The sequence below is a fragment of the Pipra filicauda genome, unplaced genomic scaffold (assembly GCF_003945595.2).
Source record: "Pipra filicauda isolate LSUMZ 115617 unplaced genomic scaffold, ASM394559v2 scaffold495_size435866_pilon, whole genome shotgun sequence".
NCBI lineage: Eukaryota > Metazoa > Chordata > Aves > Passeriformes > Pipridae > Pipra > Pipra filicauda.
Genome location: NW_024104637.1, coordinates 52,591 through 79,221, shown reverse-complemented (window position 1 = coordinate 79,221; position 26,631 = coordinate 52,591). Strand labels below are relative to the sequence as shown.

The 26,631-nt window shown below is 43.4% G+C and overlaps 3 protein-coding genes across 7 annotated transcripts in view; 1 reads left to right on the top strand and 2 right to left on the bottom strand.

The window, feature by feature from the left end:
- ALPK1 (alpha kinase 1) overlaps positions 1–6,300 on the bottom strand; it is a 46,816-nt gene extending 40,516 nt beyond the window's left edge. The window contains exon 1 of the mRNA XM_039386638.1: positions 6,081–6,300. The gene's annotated coding sequence lies outside the window, so the exon portion shown is untranslated. The remainder of the gene's footprint in view (positions 1–6,080) is intronic.
- Positions 6,301–6,477: 177 nt separating this feature from the next.
- TIFA (TRAF interacting protein with forkhead associated domain) lies at positions 6,478–13,507 on the top strand. 4 transcript variants are annotated; one of them, XM_039386594.1, is made up of 5 exons: positions 6,478–6,542; positions 6,816–6,903; positions 9,027–10,247; positions 10,951–11,272; positions 11,895–13,507. In XM_039386594.1, exon 3 carries the CDS (start codon positions 9,041–9,043, stop codon positions 9,602–9,604), a length of 564 nt encoding a protein of 187 aa, XP_039242528.1. In that variant the 5' UTR covers positions 6,478–6,542; positions 6,816–6,903; positions 9,027–9,040; the 3' UTR covers positions 9,605–10,247; positions 10,951–11,272; positions 11,895–13,507. The 4 variants fall into 4 exon arrangements, with proteins under 4 accessions (XP_039242528.1, XP_039242526.1, XP_039242525.1 ...); XM_039386592.1 differs by lacking the exon at positions 6,478–6,542 and adding an exon at positions 7,956–8,122 and having other exon boundaries at positions 6,687–6,903; XM_039386591.1 differs by lacking the exons at positions 6,478–6,542; positions 6,816–6,903 and adding an exon at positions 7,323–8,122.
- On the bottom strand, positions 11,676–25,471 carry AP1AR (adaptor related protein complex 1 associated regulatory protein). Of its 2 annotated transcripts, XM_027716764.2 has the most exons (10): positions 25,348–25,471; positions 22,690–22,738; positions 21,517–21,543; positions 20,755–20,780; positions 20,254–20,350; positions 19,429–19,527; positions 17,114–17,175; positions 16,130–16,203; positions 15,243–15,371; positions 11,676–14,120 (listed from the first exon to the last, which is right to left on the bottom strand). In XM_027716764.2, the coding sequence occupies exons 1-10, from the start codon at positions 25,422–25,424 to the stop codon at positions 13,855–13,857; spliced, it is 906 nt and encodes a 301-aa protein (XP_027572565.1). In that variant the 5' UTR covers positions 25,425–25,471; the 3' UTR covers positions 11,676–13,854. The 2 variants fall into 2 exon arrangements, with proteins under 2 accessions (XP_027572565.1, XP_027572566.1); XM_027716765.2 differs by lacking the exon at positions 19,429–19,527 and having other exon boundaries at positions 25,348–25,470.
- Between the last annotated feature and the right edge of the window lie 1,160 nt (positions 25,472–26,631).

Below are 26,631 nucleotides of genomic sequence, written 5' to 3'. Positions count from 1 at the left end.
AGATCCGTGGGTTTAGGCCAGTTATGCCAGAGGAGTGACCCAGACCGACAGAAGAGGTACAACAAGCCACTCCTTATGAGACATACTCTCTGTCTCCCAAGTTTTTAATGGAGTGCCACGGCAGGAGCAGGCAGGACCTCTGGCTAAAAGCAGATCCATCGGCGCTGGGCGCCGAACAAAAGCACCTGTTGTTTTGCCCTGGTCATGACTTTTCAGAGAGGCCTTTTGGGCACTTTGTCCTCACCACTGCTGTCCCCAAGTGCTACTAGGGGATGCAAAGAAAAAAAAAAAAAAAAAAAAAGGAAAAATTGAGGGGCAGATCAATAAATTAAAAAGTTCTAAAAAAAAAAAAAAGAAAAAAAAAGAAAGGGGAAAAAAAAAAGACATAATGAATTTGGTACAGCACATATTTTTAGATCAAAGATGCCTTTGAAGTGACAAACCCTTAATCCATAAACTACTGAAGCACTTCCTTTCTCTCCCAAACCACTTGTTGTCAAATAAAATGGAACTTAAGGAAATTATCTTTATCTGCAAAATGGCCAAAAGAAGCCATCACCTAATGACAGCCTTGTCAAAATGACAATTGGGGAAATTGTTAGGAAGGGGAGGCCTGATGACTGGAGGAATAAGCTGGCTGTTTGCTCTAATCTGGGCAGGCAGGCCCCACACAATTCCAGTCAGCTTGCTGTGTGAAACAGCTAAGTCTTTGTCAACCCAGGCAGGGGCTGGAAAGACTTCTCTTTCATGAATATGTATCACCACCCTCCACGTCTACAGGAAAAAAAAAACCAACAAACTCCTTCCAAACAGCAAAATAATAAAAAAACCACCAAAACCAATACTTAGCCACCACCATAAGAAATATATCTCAGAACAACAAAATCCTGAGAGAGAAAAACTACGAAATTATGAAATTTCGTAGCACATTTTGGATGTGGAGCCAGAAGGATCTTCCTCCCAAAGGCTTTCTGTGCACTTTTATTCCCCAGCAGAGCGGGATGAGGCACTTCAAGTGCACAAAAGCAAAACGGCCCATCGGGGTATTTAATGTCCAGCAACTGGAGTTTATATTTTGCATTTCTGAACGTGCTGCCCTGAGCACCAAAGCCCAGGCCACGAACACACACGGCTGGGCTGGTGAGACAGGAATTCCTGCTCGCTTGTGCAAGGAGGAAAGCACCTGGAGCAGGTCAAAACCCTTCCACGTGGGCAAAGGTTTCAAGTCCAGGCACTGAGGCAGCTTCAGATTAGGGTCACAGATTTCCTGTGAAGCTTAAAATCCTCCACAACGCCTCGAGTCAGTTGGAATCACGAGTCACCTTGAAGTTTGGGGGCTTTTTATACATCTACACAATATTAAACCCCAAGCATTCCAAAGACTGGCATAAAACCGAAACGGGGGAGCCAAATGAAGCCCACTGGACTGCCAGTGGAGGTGGATGTGCAGACAGGCAGTGCCTTAAAAAGGTGAAAGGGCCCAGAAATGCATGTCAGAAACACTGTGCCTGCAGGACTGATGATGAAAGCCTTGTAAGCCCAAAAATGGTGTTTAAAGCCACGGAAGGGCAGCTGGGAAGAGAAGGCAGGATGAAACCACCGAGCCTCTGCCTGTTGCAGAAAACCCCAACGAAGATATTTTAAGGTGTGGCTGGATTTTGTCTCTGCTGGAAAGCTGTGACATCATTAAAGCGTTCGACAGCGTCTGAAAAGTTACCTTCAGATGTTTGTTGTCATCTTTTTAATTTTGCTGGTAAAACTGCAAATCAGACCTTGATTTGTTACAGAGAGCTTGTGGTGATATTATAAACTCGATTTTTTTCTCTCGAAATAACGAACCCCATGAAAGTTTGCCTTCCAGCAGAGATGTCAAGGCACAATGCTCAATTTTGAGCTTCCCAATATTATGCAATGTTTGCTGTAGACATTTCCATTTCATTAGCATATTCTGCTTTCCATGAGACCCAGCAATGAATGCTGTCCCTGATCTAAGGCTAATCCTCTTTAAAGAGCTACAGGCTATATTACATGTGGCCACAGCCACGGTTATGCCAGGGCTGAATCACTTTGAAGCCTATTGAACAGTGTTCCCTTGTGAGACCATACACAGAGCCATAAACTGACGCTCCCTGTGCTGGGAGATCCCGCTGTTTCCAACCACCACGAGTTTCTGTAAGGGACAGACTTGAGTCCCAAGCAAGGGGCTGCAAAGAGGGAAGAGATACCCGCTGCCTTCACCTCCTCTCAAAGCCAATTTATGTCCCTACAGCGACAAAAAGTCCCTTTTTTTCTGAGCCTCATCAGACAGCAAATACGCCGAGGGAGGGTTTCCAGAGCAATCAAAGGTAAAGATGAACCAGGCACCTGCTTCCCGGAGCAGGAAGGAAGCTACTCGAGCTGTTTTGGACAGAATCATACAGATCTTTAATGAAAAAAAGAGAAAAAGGGCCATGTATGCACCTCCCAGGCCGACTCCACGCCCCTAAATGCTATAAACTGAGGTAAATGGAGCAGAGGTTTTAGTGCCACACAACGTGGAATCTTTAGCACCTTCACATCTACACAAATGCAAAGGCCTAAAAAACCCAAAACAACAAAAAGCCCACTATATTCTCCAGCTCTGCTACATAACAGCAAAATACAGTTTATATACAGTTCATCTTTAACTCTTTAAAATAACTTGGTTTAATCAAGAGAGCTGGAAATGATGGTTCTGTTCAGCCCAGAAATCATCTCCATCTAACTGGTGTCAAACCAGACAGAGAGGGCAGATTCAGTCTCCATGGTAAAATCTGGGGCCTGGTGAAGGCAACGTTTAACCTCCTGGCTTTCAAAATAGTTGCACAAATTACTTTTTTTCCTTTTCAGCTCTTAATTTTCTTCATGAAGACAAACTTCTCTGGGAGACGTGATGCTCCAACACATTTAAGACTCCAAGCTTTGTTCCAGCTTCCAGAAAGGACAATAGGGAAGAGCTGACAATTTTTATGCTGTGTCAGCCCTTAAAGATGATTTGATTTTGAGCAAGAAACAAGCAGCTGGTCTATGGCATTGAACCTCCCTTACTTTTCCTTTTCCACATCATGGAATTACTGGAGCTTCTCTCCCACCAAGCTGTGTGAACCTTCCTGCAAAGACACAGCTGTCAACATGAAGGGACTCCAAGATCACAACACCTCCACCTCTTTCCACAGTGTCCATATGGGAATAAGGGCAGTGGGGTGGACAAAAGGGAGAGAGAATCCAGACAGAGGGAGAAAGGGTCCAGAGAAAAAAAAAATAAACAAAGGTTGCAAGGAGAAACAGGAAGAACAATCAGGAGGAGGGTAAGAGGGAAGAACAGCAAGAGGGGCAGGAAGATGGAGGAGAAACTGAGATAGCAGACAGGTAAGAAGGAAGAGAAGGGAAGAAGGCAGAGGGGCTCCAAAGGAGGACCAAGGGCAGATTGTAATGTAGAAAGAAAAAAAGACCTCGGAGAGGGGCATGACAAAGTCCACCTTGTAAGGAATAGTTCCCTTTGGTATTCAAAGTGAGCTTCCTCAGCAGTTTATTCAGGTCAGGTGACATGGGAAATGGAAGACTTCTTTTTCCTAAGTAAACAAGGAGCAAAGAAATAAATAGAGGGAAAGGTGCTCTCTCTCTCTTTCTCCTTTGGAAGATCTCTCTGCTTCATGGAGTGGAGCTGTTCTTGGCACTGGGATCTAAGAGTGCAGTGAACACTCCTCCTCATGCATCTCTCTTCCCTCTCACGCTGAGATCCAGTGGAATACACTGGGATACCTTTGGAACACACCTATCTTTGAGAAGGGCCTTTTTTTTTTGTGTTTGAACACGAGGTACTTGTTTGCTGTACAGTAACAATAACTCATTGCAGAACCTAATTATGTACTCCATTATGCCTTTCCCAAACTAACTCTTGGAAGTTACCACTGTTACCATTATCTTACAGGCACCTCAACAGCTCTTGCAATATCAAAACGAAATTTCTGACTTAAAACGAAAAAAATAAGGAAAAAAAAAAAGAAAGAAAAACCCCCACGAACCAACACCAAATACTCAGAAAACACCAAAAACCCCCAGAGGAATGATGGTTTCCCATGTGCGGTCACACATTGCCACCTACCGGCTCCCACTCCCTGTGCCCTCGGTGCTAAGGTGGCTTGGAATAATAAAAGGGCTGAGAAGCAGGGAGGAAGAGCAGCAGGAGGGTACAGGTTGGTACTGGAAGCCAACACACGCTGTTACAGGTGAGGCAGTGAACAGTATCGTACCCCGGCATCGCCCGGGCGCAAGCAAATAAAAACCAGCCTGGAGGGGGAACAACTACTCATCTCTTGCACCCTTCTCAAGCTTTCTGCTGAGCTCACCACGTCACATCTGCCACATGCACGACACGGAAACGTGGCTCGTGTCCCCTTGTGGCAAGAGCCAGCCCTGCAGAAAAGCACCATTTCTGCCTTAAATATCACCACGGCGTTCCCAAATCACAACCAGGCAGGCAAACCATTAGGAGAATATACTTTCTTATAACTCTTCTCACCCACCACGAACTTCCCAGAAAGCGGAAGAAACATATCTCCCCTCACCGACTCCGACTTTCTAAGTCAATCACGACTGAAAGAAATGCAAGAATACTTAGTATTTTTTTTTTGTTTTCCGGATTTTGCCTATTCAGGCTCTGGAGTTACGGCAATCAGTTGCTAGAAAAATAAATAAGGTACCGTCACAGCCAGTTCAAAACCACCTCAGTCATTCAGCCCATGTATCACAAATACTTAATTAGCCCAAATGACGTGTTTATTTGCAGTTTCGCTTTTGACCGAAGAAATTTCAACTAACAAAGGAAGTTATTGTAATACAGAAACGAACTCTAGTAAAGCACAGAAACATTTTAGCAGGAAGGTCACCCAAAACCCCCAGAAGCAGGCAGAGAGTGCCTGCATTTGTTTTTTTCTCACAAGGGGCAAACCTGGAGTTGTTTTCCCGAAGCTGGCGGCATATTAACTGGTTAGAAACTTATGGAAGACAGGAGTGGTAAATCCAGTTCCTGCCCTCCCCTGTACAAAATCACACAGAGCTATACTTAAAATAATAAGGAATATGTAATTAGTATGATGTTACACAACCCCAGGGAAAAAAAAAAAAAAAGGAAAGGTACTTACATACTTCAATAGGTAAAAGTATCAAAACAATCCTATCAGAAAAACTCTCTCGCAGCCTGGGAATCAGACTGTTTCCGGAAGCAAAGGGCTGACAGGAATTATAACTATCAGCAGATGCAATAAATAGCAGGATTGCACAATTCTGGCTTTTCTGGGAAGACAGCAAAGTGCCTTTTTGTTTTTATGTGTGAGCACACAGGCCAAGCCTTGCCTGGTGCAGAAAAGGCATTCTGCTACGGGAGAAACTCGGAATAATGTTTCCCTTCTCTGCTTTTCAACATGACTTCCTGCAAAACGCAGTTTAATCCCTTTTTCTTTCTGATGTCAGGGGAGAAGAGCACATGGAACAGGACGTATCAGCCTGCACACAGATAAAAGTTATTCCGCGGGAACTACAAAGGAGCTTATCGACCCACGAGTCATTTACCTGTTTGCTGGACACATAAAAAGAACCCACAAGTGAAAAATAGTTTATATGGACCGACACAGTGTTTCACCGCCCCTGCCAAAGCAAGCAAACCTTCAGTGTTTATCGAGGCACAGCCTCGCCAGTCCCAACACTGCACAGAGGGAAGGAAGGACACTGAATATTTGGGATCTGGATTGAAAAGGAACAGGTTTTTCCTCCGCTCTGCCTCTTGGTCTGTGCTGGGCAGTAATCTTGGTTATTAAGAAAAACTAAGCAGCTGCATGAGGAAGAACTGCTCATTTTTTTTCCCCCCCTACCAGACGGCACAGCTGCCTCAGGATTTTTAAAGAGTAGAACCAAACCAAACCAAACCAAAACAAAAAGTGAAGTTTTCAGCTCATCTTAGATCAGCGGCCAGGGAAAGATTAGGTTATTTTCCAAAGGCAGTGCAATAAAAGCTGGACTGCGGTTTGCTTAAAGCAAACAACCAAATATTTTTAAATACTCACTGAAGGGCACCATCGGGTCAACAAGTTACGCTTGTGATGTGACGCTTACTCAGTGTATTTTTTTCTTCGAAGTGTTCCCTTGGGGGCGAAAATTATTTTGCCCGACGCCTGAGCCCGCGGACTCTGGGTCTGATCCCCGACGTGACTGTGGGCGCGACACGTTCGGATGCCCACAGCTGAAAATCTGAAATTTCTTTCGATTTATTCACCACAATAAATAATTTACCTTTTTACCGTTGTTTTTTTTTTTTTTGGGGGGGTGTGTGTGTGGAGGGCAAGAGTTGTTTGGTTGGTTTTTTTCCCCCCTGAAAATTAAGTTCAACTTCCGGCCCCGCCGTGCCCTCAGCGCCGCCCCCCTCAGCCCTTCCCGCCTCAGCGCCTCCCGCCTCAGCGCTTCCCGCCGGCTCCGCGGGGGGATTACCGGGCGTGAGGAGCCGCTGGAACCCCTCGGCAGGAGAGGAGGTGAGGGGAAGGGAGGAAGGGAGGAAGGAAGGAAGGAGGCGGGATGGATCAGCGGGTAGAACCGGAGGTGTGTTGGGGCGGTGGCGATGGAGGCGGCGGGTTCGGTCGGGAGGATGGCGGGCTGGCGAGGCGGCACCGAGCCCCCTGCTCCGGGGGTCCGTGCGCTTTAGTGCTCCGCGGCGTTCTCCTGCCTCTGGAAACGGGGATGGTGACGCTTCACCGCGGGACAGGATGGGATGAGATGAGATCACGGTTCGTTTGTCTGGAACGAAGGTGCGGAGGGAGAACAGCGGGGAGAGGAGCTGCGGGAGAAGCCCCCGGATTCAACTGGAGAAAGTTTACTTCTGTCCAAAGCGCTCCAGTAAGTAAAACCTCCTTCAGCAATGACGTGGTAGTATGTTAAGTATGTTCAACCTCGATAAACTTTTAGGGCGGGACGGGGGCCAGCTGGGGTGGAGATGCCTGAGGTGGTACACGAGATTAGATAGATAGATAGATAGATAGATAGATAGATAGATAGATAGATAGATAGATAGATAGATAGATAGATAGGTAGGTAGATAACAGGGTCTGTGGGTGCTGCTGGAGCAACTGGTGGCTGGTCTTGCGTAATAAATGTAGCCATTTGTAAAATTCATCATTAACACGTGAGTAAAGCCAGTGTTATGCGCTGATCTGTGTACACACCAGAGTTCTCAAAATGTATCTTTCTATTCCTGTGTTTTGCCTACCCCTGGTGCTTTTCAGAAACCAAGTAACAAAGATGATAGCTGAAGCAGAACGTGCTTTTAGGTTGGTATCAAATTCAGCCCAAGTCTGGAGGCAGAAAACTGTCTCTGTGGGCTGATCTAAGAACTGAGAAGGACTTGGCGGTTTTCCCCTTTCACCAGAAATGACCTCATATAATACCCCCTTATTGGTGCAAAACAGGAAAGGGCAGAACTAGACACAGACACAGTCCCTGCTGCTCACAGAGCTGCTTCCAGCATACCGGAGCTGAGGAATCTACCAGGAGGAAGGATGGATGCTGGTGGCACCACAGCTTGTCTCACAGATGGCAAAGGAATAACCTGCCATCAGGGTGTCTCTCTCTGTATTCCTGCCAAAAGCACAGATGACATTTCCTAGTTCGTTTTAACGTGAGCTCTGCTTGAAATTTTCTGTTCCTCTCATCATCTGCACTGCTGTAGTCTACTTCAGTAAGGAAGCTCAGCTACACTGAGTGTCAGAACTGCTGCTGGTTTTGTATTAAAGGTGGGAGAAGGAAGTGGTTTTGAGCTTTCACACAGAAAACGATGCACTGACACACCGCCATTCACTGTGCTTGGTGTTTATGTACAGTGGCGTAAATAAGCCTCCAAAAACACAGGTCAACTCCATCATCACAAAACACAAATCATCATTTAATTGCAGCGGTGAATCACCTACTCATAAAAACCCCCAGATTAAATTGTGAGCACTGAGAGAGCTCAAGATCTGCGTTAAGACACACTGGGAACTCCTTGCAATCCAGCAGGAGAAACGTGACAAACATCTGCACTGTATGAAACCAGTTAAATGGCTGCTCACATGTTTTGCTGGTGAGTAACTGGGAACTCATTCTCTTGTTCCTACTCAAAGTGCCAAGACTTTTCTTTCTTTAGACTCTGTTTCAGTGCAGGAAGGCACTGGCCTTGCATTTGTGGGGGAACAGATCACAGTGTTTCCCTTAGGTGCCTCACATTTTGTTAGGATGCACTGCAGTCGCTGAGACTTTGAAACAGAATTTAATTCATAATCAGTCATCTCTGTGCTGCATGTGAGATGCTTAAAAGAACACACACAAAACCAACCAAAGCCAGGAAAAGTTACTTATTTTTAGTTCTGCATCGGATAGCTGGGATTTGCCAACAGGCAACGGGGAAATGCCTTGAGCTGGTGACAATTCCTCATTTAGGTCTAGAGAATACTCCAGCTGTTGCGTTCACTTTACACACTGTCAGAGCAGTCACTTCCAAACACTGTTTTGTTTCATGCAAGAGGTAAATTCTGACCCAAGAGCCAAAGGTGTTGCTTTGTACATATTTGAATTATGTCTGCCTACAGACAGACTGGTTGTAAAAGTAATTTGATACCTTCTAGTCACAGGACTGCAACGAGAGCAGAGCACAGAGGCACAGACACTACCTGCTCCATTTTACTGCTCCATTTTAAGCCCATAAAGTAAATCTTACTCCTAAATGACATATTTCTTGCAAAGATAAATCTACCTGTGAGATCCTCACGAAGAGCTTGTTGGCAGCAGCGGTCAGTCACTGCTTCTCAGAGCTCTGAACTCTCATTTCTTTGCTCCAGTGCTTTCATCACATTTACTGTCAGCCAATTTGCTATAAATTCTATCCAGTTGCTACACAATAGCACACAAAGTGTTTTAATGCCACGATTTGTTTGGCTCCGCGGTGATTTCATGCTGGTGATTTTTTTACCTCTCCCTTGTTCTCCGAGGAACTCTTTGCATCATGAGCTCCTTTGAAGACGCCGAGACGGAAGAAACGGTGCCGTGCCTCCACATGACCTTTTACCACCCTTGCCAAGGGGAGAAGATGATGTTCCGCTGCCTGAACTTCTGCAGGCGAGAGCAGGTCAGGGCGGACGAAACGGCCAAGTTCGGCCGCGATTCCAGCGTCTGCCGTTACAGCCTGATGGACGCTCGTGTCTCCCGCATCCAGTTCTCCCTGCAGTTCTACAGGAAGCTCCACAGCTCGGAATGCTGCTTCGAGATCAAGAACTTGAGCAAGAGGGCAAAACTGACCGTGAACCAGACGGAACTGGGTTACCTGAACAAAGTCGACCTGCCCTGGAGGTGCGTCATCTGTTTTGGGGACTACCAGATCTTGGCAGAGACCCAGGAAGGGGAGTCCGTGGATTATTTTGAGACTCACCTGCACTTGGCCGAAGCGCCAATCTTACAGGAGAGATCCCTGCCATCCCTGCAGCCGGTACCCGAGAGTGGCATTTCTTCTTCCATTTTCCTTTGCCAAGACAAAAGCCCCACAGAGATGGATGAAAACGAGCCGTGCTAGCAAGGAGGAGGAGGCTGGATCAGATTTTGCAGCCTGCACAGCTTCCAGCATGGAAGGCTGTCACCTCAGTCCAGTATTCCTGGTGGTTCTCACCCCTGCACATCAGCCCTTCTTACTTGGTGTTTTCAGCACGGGCATTCCAGAACATACTTTGTTCCAGACAAGAACAGATTCCTGGCACTGCCTTCACAGGGCCATAAGTGCTCTCTGCTCACCAGTTTGCCTGTGGGAGACAGGGGGCCACTCAAATCCAGGGCAGCAGGTTCCATTCCAGAACTGTGACCACGTGCCTTGAAGGGATGTTTAACAGGCATTATTATTAACACAGAGCGTGCACAACGTGGTTTTGGTCCCAGCTAAGGAGGGACATAATTCCTCACTGCATTTGTTGTACTTTGCTTTTGACGTGGAATTCCAAACAGTATTTGCAAGCCTAGGTTGTAACTTCCCGAATTTTGCAACCTAGAAACGTTTTGTCAGCAAAGTCCTTTTGAGTTTGTTTTTATTAACTTCACAGCAAGATTTTTTTCTCTCTCTCGTTTTTTAAAATGAAATCAAATCTGTATTTTTTGCAAGTTAACTGCTTTTGCTTGTGATGTAAACAAACATGCAGCGACAGTGATCACAGTACATAAAAACCCAGGTAAATTTCTTAATAAAAAGCATTTGGTTGCCTAGTAAGGATTTGCTGTATTTTACAACTACGATCTAAAAGGAATTTACGGGGAGTAAAATTATTTCCAGAAAAGAAATTTTCACTGGCACTGCTCTGGGCTTTCCAAAAGTGCCATTGCACCAAGGTAAGAGTCACTAGTTTCCTACCTCTACTACCTCCCACCCCAAATATTTCTAAGTATTTTTCACGTTGTTTCAGTGAAGTTTTGCTTTGTCAGGGGCTCAGCTTTTCATTGGCACTTCACCCCCCCCCCCCCAGGTATTTTAGTTTGCTTGAAAGACACACTGGAAAGAATCAGATCATACATAGGAGTTACCCATCTTATCATCCCTAAATATTAGGATGCATTCCAGCATTAATCATTCCAAGAAAACCATAATTATAGCTGAGAGGAGGAACAGCTGAGATTAAGGCAACCAACCACAAGCGAGAAAAAGTTTATGGGAGAGGCAACGAAACTCAAACACAGGCTTATGTAGGATTTGCCTGTTCATCTCATCCTTGCCAAAAAACACCTTGTTCCCATCTTTTCCACTCTTGGAACTAGGCTGTGGTCATACTTAATTTTTACAGTCCTCCTTTTGTACTTCTCTGGGCTTAAAAGACAGGTTGCTCGTAGTATCGTTAAGTGGGGTTAATCCAGTTTCTGTTCACTGGCTCTGTCACACAGGACATCAAACCCATGGCACTGATCATATTAATTGCTCACCATTTTTGGGCTGTTACCCTAAACAAGAAGTGACAACCCCAACCTGAAATTCTCAAGGCAATATATAAACAGAAGCATCTACAAACAGCACTTAACCTGAGAAGAATCTTCTGTCTGGTCTGCACAGTTCAGAGCACTGAGCCTCAGCAGATTTGGAGCCAGAGCAGAGCATTCCTTAGGCACATCTCCAGGAACCAGGAGAACACCTTTGGCATGGAAACAAACCCCCAGCTATTTACTGGTTTCCAAGCAACAATAATTTCTACAACTATATTTACTTGGGGTAAGAGCACCTAAAACATGCATTAAAAAATGAATCCTATCACTATGTTGATGTGACCAGCAGAAGTTATTTTAAACAAGGAATGTTATTTTACCTTTGAAGTATGAGGGTACAGCTGCTCATTTCCAACAGGAGAAGGGCTCCACGCTCCAAAATTCCTCAGGTTCTCTGTTACTGCCACTTGGTTGGGGCTTCCCTTCCAAAACAGAAGGGATGCTTGTGGGATTCAGGAGTTAAGGACACAGCCCATCATTTCTTAAAACCTTCCTCAGTGAGCTGATGCACAGGTAATTTTGGTTAATGTTTTTAACAATTCGCCTTCACACGGTGCTTTTTTTTTTCTTTTTTTTTTTTTTTTTTGGCAGCCCAAAAACCCCAGCAACAGACAGCACACTGCCAAGCATTAAGACTGAGTGAAAATTTTAATGACCTTTAAATTTGTACAGATCTGCATTCTACAGTGAGCTGTTCACAGAATCTCTCCGTTTCTTAAATATCCACAAACACCCAGCGTCATTTCCAAAGTCACTCAGCACCAAAAGGTGCGCTGAGCCCTGAAAATGTTATTAACCCTGGCTGCAGAACATGCCCATCACAGAAAAAGCTGCTTTCTTTTTCCTAGGTCACTGTTCATCCTAAGAGCAGGACTGTCAGCTAATGGACTTCCTCAAGGCATGGGCAGGGCAAGGCTCGTGGTCACTCGTGGCCAGGGAAAGGAGTGACCAGCGCAGAGGAGGCGACAGCTCCATCCAGCAGGTAAAAAAAACCCGTGTTATTTACATGTTGAGGAAGTTGCCTTCCTTCCCAGCAGGAATATATTATACAAATAATTGTCCAGGAGAAGTCACATGGCAGTAGCTTACGCCAAACCCAAAATATACAGTTGGTGTGTACAAACTTTTAAAGCTCGTTTTACAGGCATTGCAAACATAAATAACAACATTAAAGTGTTTTCAGAGACATGGCTACCGCTGAAATCAAGAGGTGGAATGTCACCAGCAGGATTTCTCTGTTCTTTCATGTTGTTTGTATGTATTTAATCCAAGTGTGCAGTTCCCTATCCACACTGTAATGTCCCAGATATTCTGTGTAGTCTCGGATTATTTAAACCAGCGCCACGACTTTCACCAACAAATTCAGTGATGATGATGATGATGATGATGATGATGGTGGTGGTGGTTTATTACTTCTCAAAGCGTGTTCCTTCTGCTCCACAACAGTGAAGTTACACCCCCATTGCCCTCTTTTTCTCCATGGGAAAAACAAAACAGCTACACAAAATAACAGCAGAGTAGAATGGCTTTACTTTGAAACTTTGGGGAAAGCTTGAGATCTACAAGTCATCTTTTTTTTTTTTTTTTTTTTTTTTTTAAAAAGTATAACTTGAAATATCAGGGGAGACCACACAGCACTTGACACCAGATGTGCAGTCACTGAGACCTCCTTGAATTTCAGCCCATATTTGCAGGATTGACCATCCAGTTTAGAGGCACAGGAAAGGCAGAGCACTTAAACACACTGTTAAAACATCAGCTTTTTTTCTTTTCTTTTTAAAATGCAGAGATAGAAATTCAGTCTTTAGGTCCTCGTTCTTCTCGTCCCTCCCCCAGTTTGCTCACAGAGCGTTGATTCCAATAATTGTTCCAGTCCAGTTGAATTATAAATTTTCCACAACTGAAGAATTTTAAGGACCCTGCAGCAACAGATGTTGGTCTGCAGTGGAGGGGCAGGGAAATCAAGACTTTGGTCCTCCCAGTTCTCTACTAGATACTGGTTAAAATTTGCCAGTTTATTGACACATGAAGAATTTATATTTTAATTTTATTTTCGTTTTTCTATCTAGCACACGCTTACTGAAGTCTGGCATATTATACAAGACAATATCTTACCTACCCTGATGATTTTTACTACGTTCATTGAGGTTAACCGTGCTTAGCATAAAATAATTTAAAAAAAAAAAAATAAAATTAATGGGAAAAGGACAAAACAAGGCTAGGAAGACTTTTAAGCCTAACAGGAAAATGTCTGCAAATTGCCACGTGTCAAATTTGTTTTGCAGCTCTTGCTGCGCCCTCTAAAACAGCTGAAGAGCAAGTCAAAAAGCACAGACTGGAAATAAAAAAAATTTTTAAAATTCTTTTTCTATATTCAAGTATTACATAAATTATATAAGACTTTCTGACATAAATATTAGGCCAACGATGAATTTTAAAAAACAAAAATCAGTATAAACACCGAGAGGAAAAAAAAAAAAAAAGGCAAGTTAAAATATACAGATATGTCAAGCCACGAAGCTTCAATTAGTGCAGATAATTTCATATTAAATCCAGATACCCGGAAATATACACAACAGAACCATCCCAGTTTTCACAAAAGTCGAGAAGGTAGGTGATAAAATTGCACTTAATTCTGAACTCATTCAGGTAGCAAGTCATTCCCGTTCCTTGCTGATCCATGTATAAGAAAAAGGGAAGCGGGTTACAAAAGAGCAAAGTGGCTTTGTACATTCTCTTTCCCTTTCCAACATTTGGTCACAGATGTGACATCTGGTCACATTTGGACACGGCAGAGGTGCAGTGTCACTATCTGTCCTGGTGGTCGGACTCCGAGAGCCTCGCGTCCGACGCCGACAGTTCCAGGACGGGATTGACGAAGCCGGCGTACTCGGAGTTGCCGTTGTCGTCCATCTCGGCGCTGACAAAGTCATTCTCCCACTCCAAGCCGTTGGAATCGTCGGAGGCCGAGGCTGGGTGGCTCCCTGTCTTCCTGCTGTTGAATTTCAGGGCTGCCCTGAGGATGTCTTCCTCCGTCTTGGAGCGTTCCCGCATCGGGATCATCCGGTTCATCCCTGGGATTTAAGGCACGTTTGCGTGAAACACCGTTTTTGAGGGAATTACCTTTATGTTCCTGCTAGAAAAAGCAGCCCAGCTAAAATTTGGCTTCATGGGTCTAGGAAAGGTCTTCAGTTAGTCTGGAGCTTATTTCAGATGTGTGTGTATTTAATTTCACACAAAATAAGGCAAAATGTTGCTCTCAGTAGTGCCCAAAGACATCCAAGATTCTGTTAAAAACCACCCTAAATCCTCCCCTTGTTCACTGCAATCCTTGTACGTTCCTAAATAAACTCCCCTTTTAAATCTGGAGTAACTAATTATTATTAAAAAGTTACATATTGCAACTGAAACCCACAACTTTGGGGGGGGGGGCCACAGGAAAAAAAAAAGAGATAAATTTTTCCCTTCATCAGACTCCAATTACAGATTTTATGTTCATGTTCCATGGGTCTCTCCAAGCAGCTAAATAATAGTATAAGATACAGTGCTAAACATTTAACCTACACAAAGATTGTCAGAAACAGTGTATTAAAGCAAGAAAAAAAAAAAATCAGCTATGCATTGGCTCAAAGAAATCCTGATTTTTGGTGAGCTTTTCAGGAGTCAAGGTCTCAACATTTTGGATAAACTTGGGAATATGACAAGAGCTTTTGCAGGTTTACTAAATAAAACAGAAAGCACCTGTAACACACAGCAGCAGCAGTGAGGACAGCTGGGATATTCACTGGAACATAGATCTGAGTTCCCAGTAAAAGTTACAGTAAAAGTAACTAGGGTTTTTCCCAAAATAGTTCAGCCAAGACTCCTGACCAACTTCCACATTTTAAAAGAATAAATTGTTCCTCCTGCTCCTGGCTCGCCAGAGGGCAGCATTTCTCTGCCATTTGTTTTGTTGGGATACTAAAGGACCCAGATAAATTCATTTATTTACTGGGGCCACGTCCACATTTATCAAAATAAGGAATTCTCTCGGTAAAAATAATTCACAGTTTAACAATTCCAGACTGGGCCAGAAATTGCATTAAGTTTTAAATCACCCTCCCCTTGGAAAAACCACAGATTTACGATCGACACAGTTTGTAAACTGTCAAGGTTTGTAACTTATACATTCAGAATGAACCTGAAGTCATAAATACCTTCTTCATCTTCCCACTCTAAATCTAAGGAGGTGCTGTCGTCGTTCCCACTCACTGACTTGGTTTTGGTCATTAAGTCACAGCTGCTCTCTGTGTTGGGTGTCAGCACTGTGGCATCAGAGGAGAGCCCTACGGAAAACAAAGTAAAATGTTCTTTTTAATCCATAACCAGACTTGAATTCGAGGCTCAATATGCAAAAGCAAACCATTAAATTAAGCTTTTTATTGTGCTTTGCGGCCCTTTAAACCTCAGGAACGCTGGAAAAGGCACTTCACTTCAAAGCATCATCAGTAGATTTTTAATAGTCATCTTCACTAGGAGATTATCTAATTAGAACCAGAGAGGAATTTAATAAGCTGTCAGCTGGACTTGTATGAAGACCTGTAAAAAAAAAGCCCCAAAAATCAACCCTCTCCCCCCAGAAGAACAAACTACTGGCAATATTTCCTCAAGAATTGCCATCACTCCTCCAATTTCTTAGTGATCGTTGTACTGTCATCACAGTTTGGGGATAAAAGTTTATAAAATCGCTTTCCTCTAAACTGTTAGTGGAATTTTTGAATACAGGCAACCAAATTCCCTCTTGTGCTGCATTAGGAAAAAAAACTAACCATTATTATGATTCTAACTGCTTTGCTAAGAGATGGTTTAAAAAAAAAAGCTGCAAACACACATCTGCATCTTTAATAATACACAGGTTTGACAGGGAAAGTTCACCTCTATTTTCTATCCCTCAGATAAAAAGACCTGTCAGATTGTTTAATACAGATCTGTGCATACACAATTTATATATATAAAAAAATAAATTATGTTTATCTAGAAAAAGAAACAGCACTCTGTGCTCCTCAGAGTATTTTAAGGCAGGCATAAGGAAGGGAAGACTTACTGCTGCTTCGAAAAGCTTCGTACTGGAATTTTGTGTTCCTTAAGAAAGGATCGAGATCCTCCTCTGCCACAGAGCTGGAAGAACAATGCACAGTTCTTTAGCTTTCTGAACCTCTAAGGATGCCCTAAAAAATGTCAATCCACGTGCCCCCCAGCTCTGTGCTACAAAGCACATACACCTTGAACTAAATTCTTCATAAAAGGATCTAGAAAATGCTTTTCTGTTCTTATTCATCACATCCACTCCCAGTCTGTGCTTCTGCTCAATTTTTGGTAGTATTTTCAGCTAAAAATGAATTAACTTTCATCTCAAAAACTCTTCCCCTCTCTTCATCACTGTAGGTAAAATCTCCCTAATTTTCAATTCATTTTTTAACTAATTAATCCGAATCCTGCTCCTCCAGTCCTTCGTTTTTAAAATCTGGCTAGTTCCTACTCACACCATAAAACCTCAGTTTTCCCAGCTCCTTTTCTAACAGCACTTCCCTAACTGAAAACCCTTTCTAGCCCCCTTCTCTTCCATGTAAAAACAGGTGTTGGATTTTAACATTTTTTGTCTAAACTCGAGCACCATCCCACAGGAAATTTTTCTGAGGTTTTTTTTGTTGGTTGGTTGGTTGGTTTTTTTCCCCCCCCAACATCGAACACAGAAGGTGGCAGTGAAGAGAATTAATAATATTAACGAAGAAACAGGCAGACTGCATAAACCATTCAATTAGTGTATCTCTACTGGGTATTTCCAGCAGGGTTCTGAATAATAAAAGATTTTTATATTAGCTGAGACTTCACATATAAACACCTTTTTAATACAAAGTACTAGATTTTGTGGGCATATATGTATCAGTAGCTGGGAGCAGGTTCAGTTTTAAATAACCCCAGTGAAAACCAGAATGGATGCAAACTCCCCTCTTAACTTTGCAGATGAAGGGCAGGAGTAGAAACAGTCAAGGTTCTCAGTTATCATGAACAAAATGTGATCTCTTACCTCTGAAACTCTCCATTATTTACAGCATGTGCTCTCTGAGTTATCCTTTGCTGCCTGCGTTGCTATCAAGAGAAGTACATTGTTGAAAAAGCTGAATGCAATCACTCAAGAGTTACACACTCAAAACAGAGCTCTCAAGAAACCTATTTTAAATGCATCCCCCCCCCAAAAAAAAAAACCCCAAACATCAGTTTTTAGAACCCCCTCAGTCATGACTGCACCTGTCTTTTTTTTTTTTCCCCTCTTGTCTTCTCTCCTTAAGCCACAGGTATTTTCAGCTCACAGCTGACACCTGGCTGATGTCTGATAGTCACTCTATTATAGAGAAATATTCCCTACAAATCCTTTTATCCCATTTCCTCAGCACTAAGTGCCTCATCCATATTAATAACAGCTTTGCTGCCTTGCTGGGCCAAAAGGATTAATAACTCGACACTCAAAGCTTTCATGGCATGCACTGGGCAAAACCAGAATGAAAAATGCAAGACAGGCCATCAGGGCCTTTATTTTTAAGTTCCTAGAGGAACAGCAGACATGGAAGTAGGGTTCTGTTTAAGTTTTGGGGGGGTTTAAACCACTGAAGTTGTCTCAAGTTTCTTTTTTCCTGCCTTGGAAAAACGGGAGCATAAAAAAAGCAGGCACAGAAACTCTCAGACTCAAGGTAAATCACTTAAGGAACAGTAATTGTTCAGTGATTAGGACAAAGACTGTGATAAAACTGAATGTGCTAGTTTTAGAGACAAGTCTGATGTATCTAGTGACTGAAAAATCTATTCTCAGCCTCAATGGATCTGTCCCTGCCGAAGAAAAGCAGGGGTAAAGAAACCAGAATTTTCAATGTCAGCTCCATCTAAGACTTGCTCTTTGCTGGGTAAATAGTGTGGTGAGGTAACTGCACTGGATATGGTATTTTTTCAGTCCCAAGATGATGGTAGCTTTGGGTTTTAGCACACTTTCCATCTTGGATATTTAAATAATAATAACAATTGCAGGTTGAAACCAGTGCGGAAACGATAAGCATAGAAGTAGAAATGTCACATTATGGTGGTTTTTAGGTGAGAAGACATGGAGAAAAGAGACAGAAATTTGGCACCAACCCAGCCAACAAGTCTGTCAAAATCGATTACTGACACATGCAACAATTTTCTTATAGGATTTATATACCCACATAACATCCAATTTAAATTATCTCCCCATTTTGCCAGGTCACGTGCCAATATCCAGCACTGCCAGTTCCAGGACACACATATATTAACATTCCCTGCTGTTACAGACCCTGACATTTAGTAGGGCACCATCAGCAAGGCAAATGAGTTTTAAAGGAGGCCAGACTTCCAAGGAAGAAGCCACTTTCCCATTTGTGCCCACAAACAGCAGAGAGATGAGTGATGCATTCAAAAATAGCTGCTGGTTCATCTAGAAGGGCTAAGTGCTTGATGGGTATCTATACAAAAATGCTTCCTTAGAAATCCACATAATCCTGATGGCTTTTGAGGGGTTGGTTGGTTCAGGAGATAAGTGGTACTAATTTTACACGAAGAGGAAATTAAAATCTCTATAATCCCTTCTATCTGAGGTCCTGACTAAAAGGAGCGTATCTTAAAAATAGTGAAAGACAAGAAAAACAGCACTTCTTGCACAGAACTTCTACAAAAACCAGTTAATGCCATTAAAGAAAAAAAAAAAATCTACTTTTGCTGGCTTTATATAGACCAAAAGTGTTGTCAAAAAAAAAAAAAAAGGCAGGCAAAAAGGTCAGAAAGAAAGAATTAACCCTCCCACACCAAATGGCAAGAGGAGAGACAGAGAAATGCGAAATGAGAGCCATACTTAGTGACATAAATATTAGATGAAAACTCTAAAGCAGGGTCAACACAAACCACAGAGATCAGGGACAATTAAGTGCCCAAATATATAAAGTACATTTTTACAAGTCTAAATGATACAACATGTGCTTAACTTCCGGGGTGTTTTTTTAACCAGAAAACCATCAGGGATCGTTTTGCATTTAAGATCAGTGACTTCTACATATTATGTAAGGAGTGTGTGAAGATAATTATAGATTAAAATTGTAACCCATTCAAAATCTATACTCGGCGACAGAAGCTGTTTCAAACAATTCTGGTGATTTTTCAGCTGCTCCAACCAGCTGTACTTTCAAACCTTGCATTTCTTTCTCTACTTTACAGGCCAAAGCCATTCCCTCATTAGTTTCCCTGAGATGGGGAAGGATATTTATTAGGGAATACTGCATACATGGGAAGAGAACAGAGGCTCTGAGATATATATATTGGGGTCTTTTTTTTCCCCCTCACCTCCAAGAGCTTTTTCTGCTTTGCTGCCCTGGCTGCTTCACGTTGTGCAGCATATAAAGCCTCCTCTTCTAGTCTTAACTTCTCCTCTTGTAAGGCTAACTGTATATGAACAAAACAGTAATGGTTAACAAAAGCAGAACCTATCTATCTTCCTAGCAATAAAGCCATAAGTGCAATAAAACAAAAAAAGAAAAGCAGCTAGAAAGCAAAAAAATAAAACAAAATCGACTACAGCTAAAACATTAAGTGAATTTAACAGCTTCTCCCCACACCCCAAACCTCCCAAGAAATTTAGGTAACTGTTGAGTAAACATTATTAGTGAATTGCTCTAAGTGCTTGGTTTTTTTTATTATCAACTGCACACTGAAAGATTTCAATCTTTTCACTTCCATAATTTATTGGCATTTGTTTAAAAACCATTCGAGTCCTACATTATATCCCACATTATATCCCATTAACTGCTGCAACAGTAAAATAAAACAACTAATTATGTGGTGGTTTTTTTTTTTTTCCTTAAGAAAAGTTGTGGAAAAAACTGAGCCCAAGAAAAAGTTGAATCAAGAATATTCCCCATTAAAAAAAAAAAAAAAAAAAAAAGGTTAAATTTAACAGATCCTGGTCAGAGACCTGGACTGTTCATTCCATTTTTCAGCTAAGAGGGTATTATTAAAAAGAAGCCACCTGTGGTTATGGACACTAAAAAAATACCGACTGCTGAACGAAATCCAGTTGTTTCGTGGACTCTCCTGGCGGTTCATGGTTGATTTTAACTTTTTTTGAAAAGGAAACCCATCCCTACTGGACTAGTCATTGTAACCACTCACCTCTGACTGAAGCTTCAGGTCAACAACTCTCTGCTTTTCAGCAATGGAGTCGTAGTGTCTCTCTTTCAAGTCAGCAATTTCTTCCTCGGTCAGAGGTCTGAAAGCAGGGGAGAAACACAGAAAGGCTCCATCTATAATTCATGCATGACAAGCCTAATTTGCTCTTTAACATATCCATGTGGTCATTCCTGACTGGCCCTTCAATGCAGATCCAACGAGCTGTTCCTCCTGGGAACAGAGTTCCAAAGTTCCAGTTTGCTCAGGGCAGTGCTGTCTCTCCTTATTATTACAATATATATATATATTATTTATATCTTTATGGGAAGCATCTTTTCAAAACCTTTGCTAAGAGAACTACTGGAAGAGAACAATTACTATCATTGCAGTATAAATCTCACTTTTTCCTTACTTGTTTTCATCCCTTGTTTGTCCCTTACTTCATTTTGTTTATCACAGAGGGGAAGCAGAGGGAAGGGGAGGTCCTGAACCTCCAAGTCTTACCTGTGACTGCTTCCTGGGCTTTCTCCCTGTTAAAATTAAAAAAAAAACCACCAATGTGAAATCACAGTTTCTCCCATATATTGAATCTACAATTAAGGGGGGAAAATGCAGTTTTAATTTGGAATTAAAAATAATCTTGCTATGCAATCAACTGAAGTGGCTGACTAAGTGAAACAAGGAAGTACATCCAACTGAAAATAAATATTCTGGTGGTGTATTTCAGGAACCAAACTATTAGTCCTCGTGTTTTTAAATACATTGAAAACGTGATGTGTGCCCTGCCCATCAACAGGCTGTGTTAAACTTTTGGGAGTGAAGTTTTAAGGTCAAGTTCAGCCAGTTTATCCATAATTGGAAAGACAGAGCATTCCCAAAAATTTCCTTAGTCAAGCAACCCAGGTCCATTTATGCTCTCAGGCAGAGAGCCCTTGGCTGAGTTTTACACAGGAGTTATACCAGGAGCAAATTCTGCTTTAAGTCTTCCCAAACACACTTTTCCCCCCCCTTCTTCTTTTTGCCTTCCCAAAGTCCACAGTGCTCTCTTCCTGAAAGAGTTACTTCCCATATTCCCCCCCCCCCAAAAAAAAATCTCTTCTCTTAGATCTTCATCCACACTGTTAAATACTCATTCCCAGAGCAAGGAAAACTTGAAGGATAAAACCCCCTGTGATATAAGTCAAGAACACAGTGGGAGGAAGATTCACATCTTGGAACCACTTTTAAGGATTATCTGAGGTTTCCCAGGGTTCTCCAGGTACCCACCTCATCACTTTCCACGAGGTTCTCAAACTGCAGAGAAAAAAGAAAGGAAATAATCTTTACAATTCAATATAACAAGCCACTACAGACATACAGCAAATATGATTACACGTGTCATTTGTCTTTTTAAAACATAAATTTGAAATAAATTTAAAACACTCCGATGATGAGTGGGACTGTAACAGCATTTATGAAAGTCTCTAATTTTAGAGGAATTATTACTTTCAGAGTAGGACCTGCCTTCTTACCAATGTTTCTTTTCTTAAATATTACATTCTCCCAAAAGGAGAAGAGTCCAAATTAAAAACCAAAGCATTCTAAGCTGCACAAACCTGCCCAGCAGAAGCTCAGCTATCACATTAAAAAATAAGCAAACAGAAATTATCTGTACTGTTCTTAGTACAGTCATCTTAAATTTAGTCAGGTCAGTACCTACAGCAAGTACCTCCTTATTGACCTAAAAATCCGGGAGGAGAACAAAACCTTCTTTTCCCCATGCTATTTCTGCAGCAGGAACAGCCTCTCACAACTGGAAGTTGTCCACCAAAACAGGAATCCTCCACCACGTACATCTGCCCCCTTTCTTGAAAGCATTAATTTCAGTAATTAATGTTATCCCCAGTAACGGGGGCAATCTGAACGGCCCAGGACTTCCAGACCATACAGAACACTCACAGAAAATAAACCAGGTTATTATTCCAAGAATCTCAACTTAATGCAAATTAACCTCACACTCCCCTGGGCAAAAAGGGGGGAAATTTGGAGGCCGAGAAAGGACCCCCCGTAGCGAACAAACTGTAAGGGAACCCCATCAGGTTCTGCCTGTACAATCTGATTCATGATCCTGCAGTCAAGAACTAAATATTCTGCACTTGAGACAAGCAGAAAAATCACTCCCAACACAGCAGAGGTGACAGATGCAACAGGCAGACTATGGAATGTGTATCAGATGTGATGAGTCTCAGATCATAACAGATACTTCTCTTTTTTCCAAATAACAGATGCAAGAGAGATGATGTATTAATGTTCTGAGGTGCTGTAAGGACCACTGTATGTCACCCAGTGAATAACCCAGAATGTTTCAGTGTTCATAAACTGCAAAAAGTGTTAAAGGGCATTGCTGGGATTCAGCTTTTCCCACTTTTTCTTGCATCACTATAAATTGTAAGCACTCACCTCTATAGTGAAGTGTTCTCCTGTTGAACATGTTCTAAAATACTTGGATCTGGAAAAAGAAGTTGGCAGTTACACTACAGAAGACTCTTCAATACACAGCAGAAGGAAAATGAGCCCGAGAGTTTAAAACAGCTTTTAAAATATGCTTAAGGAAGTATAAAATAACCACAAAATCTTCAGGTGTTCAACAAATTGACTCGTTAACCTGAGCTCGCTGTCGCTACCACAGTGGAAAGAGGCAAAAGCCTCTACAGAAAATGTAAACATTTTCTGTAGAACTGGAGAAAAAACTAAAACCCTCACGAGATGAAATCATTTATCAAGATGCTGGACTTGACATTTACAGACTGTCAGCGTGTTCTGCAATCCCTTTAATACATTTTTTTTTCCCCTCGAAAAACACGATTTCAGGCCATTTCTGAAAATGCTGTTGCTCGTCACGGCACTTAACTCTTTCCAAGCACCCTGTACAACATCAGTGTTCAACAACACACCTTGGCACAGCTACAAGGCTGCACCTCAGAAAAATGTCTACAAAGAGGTTAAGAAAAAACTTTTCAACTACCAAAAAAACCCCCCAAAAAACTCACTGTCTAATTTTATACAGGGAATCATCTCCTCCTTGCTTCTTTAGTCAGAATTCTTCCTGTTTTAATTCTTTTATGGAGGACAGTTAACACTGTCCTCTACAAAACCCAACCCAGTATCAAGTTACCTGTGAATACATTTTCACCCAGCCAGAGAGGTTTGGCCATCATCCAGAAGAACACTCAAAAGTCAACACACTTCAGTCCAACATCCATTTCATCGAACTGTTTGGAAAACCAGGGTTTCCAGTTGCAAGTGCTGACTGGTACCAGGAATAAACCCAGGGCCTCAGGGAGTTCTCCACTTGCACAAAAGATTGTTCAGTACTTGTAACCAACACCTGCTTCCACAATAACAAAATCAACACACCAGCCAAAGCCTGCATTATTTGAATCGTATCCTATTTCATCTCCATCTCATTTTTCTTTGGAAGCCGGTTTAGGGAACGTCTCCCCTGGCAACTTGTTGCACAACCCACTCGTTCCTTGTTGCACAACCTTTCCTGCCACTAAGGAACCGTTTCCAGTGGATTCACTGCTCTGAAACCAGGGGGGAAAGGCCACTTGAACTCATGCACTACATGGCAAGTGCAATTGGGACACGTGGCACGAACACTTTACAGCACCAGGCATTAGGTAAATTATTTCCAAGCTCACAACCACACGAGCTTCAAGGACCTGAAGTTATTAGAGAGACTAACTTTACAGCATTCCTTGCATATATATATATATATATATATATATATGTATTTTAAGCACAGTTCCAAGCAAGGCAACTTATAATCTTGCAGGTTATCAAAACACTTGTTAAAAACTCTATACTTAATTATTTAATTGGGAGTTTATTTCTTGCAGTCGAATCTTGGAACATCTAAAAATAATGAAACTGGGAGGGAGGGGAGGGCTCTGAGTGATTAAAATATCTACTTCAGGAAAAAAATCCTGAAGTAGATAAGCTGCATTATTACATTATGCTGTTCCAGAAGTAGCCAAATGTGCATAATTTTGTAGCAATGTAATTTGCAGACTTGGGGTATTGGCCTGTGAGTGGAGACTGTGCAAAAAGCACATGTGGAGGAAGAACCTTTCAAGCATTATCTTGTTTTTTTTTCAGAACACGAGAAAGTGCTGCCTGCTGTCAAGGCATTTCAGATGTTCTCCTACCCTCTGCTAGGGTACTAAAAATACAAGCAGGTATCCTCTACACACACTGCCCTGGTTTTTCACCCAATTCTCTGAGAGGCAGCTTGTCTTGAAGCCCTTTTAGGAGAAGGTGAGACTTGCCTGCCAGAGCCGATGTGAAATAAGAGGCCACGGTTTTGCAGCGTGTAAAAATGCTCAGTGTGTCTGTCTAGAACTACTTCTATCCTAACACATCAAAAATAAGCAATAGGTAGATATCAAATACTGGTTGGTATATAGGAAAAAACAAAAACAAGTTTTTTTTTTTACAGGTAGGATTTCCTTCCCGTTTGCACACTTCTTTTCCATGGACTGGCCGCTGCAGAATGAAACCGGGGTTACACATTTACAAGAGACATGAAGAGACATGAGTTCATTCCAACCATTCTGCGAGAGATATGAGTTCATCTGAACCCTTCTGCTCCCGATTTACCCCAACAGCGCCTCAGCCTCTGACTCACAGAGCGGACGAGCTCCCCTTGCAGAAAAACCGGGTGTTTTTCCACCCAAAACCACGGCCGCCTGCACAGGTTTCGGCAGCTGACCCGAAAAACCTTCCTAAGCGTCTCCTGCCGGAAAAACAACACTGCTGGAAGGGGTGAGGAGCCGGTTACCCTGGAAGTGCATTACCCCCGACCGCACAAACCGCACGGAGCCCGGCGGGCTCCCCGGCGCCTCCATCCACCTCCATCCCCCCGGGATGCCGCGGCTCCCTGCGGGAAGGGGCGAGGGGCTGCGGGGGCGATGCGATGCGATGTCTGGGGTGCGCCCCGCAGCCCTGTGACCCCCCTCCTGCCCCTCGGGGGCCCCCGGGAAGGCGGGGCCGGGCTGTGCCGGCACCTCCCCGCCCCGGGGAGGGGAAAGGGGCAGCCGCGGTCCCCCCGCTCACCCTCCGCCGCGCTGCAGCCGGCCCGCGTCCCTCCGGAAGAACAGCCCGCAGCACCACTGCGCCCAGCAGTTCCCCATCGCATCCTGCTGGGAACAGCTCCTCCTCCTCCTCCTCCTCCTCCTCCTCCTCCTCCTCCCTTCCCGCCGGGCTCAAGCCGCCCCGGCCATCGGGATGGGCGGCCGCGGACCCCCGGGAACAAAGGGCCGGCACAGCCTCATGGCTGCGCAGGGGCGGGCGGTGCTGCTCGCCCCGACCGCCGGCACCGCCCACGGCTCCGGCATCACAGCGGCATCAGCCCGCCCCGAACCCGGGACCGCCCCGAACCCGGCTTTTCCCGGGCTCCTCGGAGGTGGGAGGGGCTCAGCGCAGCCTGGGTTTGAAAAGGAGAGGAAAAAAAAAAAAATGCTACGGGGTTCCCGTGGTCAGGGTGAGAAAGCGTCGCCACGGTTTGGAGAAGGAGGAACCCGGTTCAAGGTCCCTGTTGTTATGAGAGAAAAAAGGGTTTCTCCCCCGTTAATCAAGCCTGGACTCGGTCAGTGCCATTGAGGTACCACCAGACTGCCAAACATACCTGGAACACGGGCACTGTAAGGTTTAGCAAGGTATGTCATCCATTCTTCAGGCTCTCGGGCTTTAAATTATAGCACCACACTGACACATGGAATCACAGAATCCTGGGAGGGACCTTAAAGCTCATCCAGTTCTGGCTTGGCTCCCTGACACCTTCCACTATCCCAGGCTGCTCCAAGCCCCATCCAACCTGGCCTTGGACACTGCCAGGGATGGGGCAGCCACAGCTTCTCTGGGCAACCTGTGCCAGGGCCTCACCACCCTCACAGAGAAGAATGTTTTTCCTAATATCCAATTTAACACTGCTCTTTTTCTGTTTGAATCCATCCCCCTTTGTCCATGATAAGTTAATGGTGACATCGTATACGTGTGGTTTGTTCCTTTCATTTAATGGATCCAAAAGTATCTCAGGGGTGGAGGAGTTAATTGGATTCCAAGTCAGCTCTCCATTAGCAGCACGGGACAGATGCCAGGACCCTGCTACTTATGAGCAGGAGAAGGTAGGAGGAATATAATAAATCAATGCCACCTGAGCTCTGATATTTTTTCACCCCCCTGGAAATGTGAGGTCAGCCTAGAAAGGTTCATTACAGTAATTGCATGCAGAGAGTGAGGATGAGGGTGAAGGAGACGTGAAAACAACCAGGAATTAGTTGCAGAAGGTGACTCATATCGATGTGACTCAAGAGAAATGCAGTAAAGGTTCCAGAAAGT

Bases quoted from the DNA above. Each gene is read 5' to 3' on its own strand.
- AP1AR (XM_027716764.2), bottom strand. From the start codon at position 25,424: ATGGGGAACTGCTGGGCGCAGTGGTGCTGCGGGCTGTTCTTCCGGAGG. The intron at 22,739-25,347 runs GTGAGCGGGGGG...TTCTTTTTCCAG, and splicing joins CGGCTGCAGCGCGGCGGAGG to ATCCAAGTATTTTAGAACAT. The intron at 19,528-20,253 runs GTGAGTGGTTAC...GTTCATATACAG, and splicing joins ACCTGAAGCTTCAGTCAGAG to TTAGCCTTACAAGAGGAGAA.
- TIFA (XM_039386592.1), top strand. From the start codon at position 8,086: ATGAAACCAGTTAAATGGCTGCTCACATGTTTTGCTG. The intron at 8,123-9,026 runs GTGAGTAACTGG...TTGTTCTCCGAG, and splicing joins GCTGCTCACATGTTTTGCTG to GAACTCTTTGCATCATGAGC.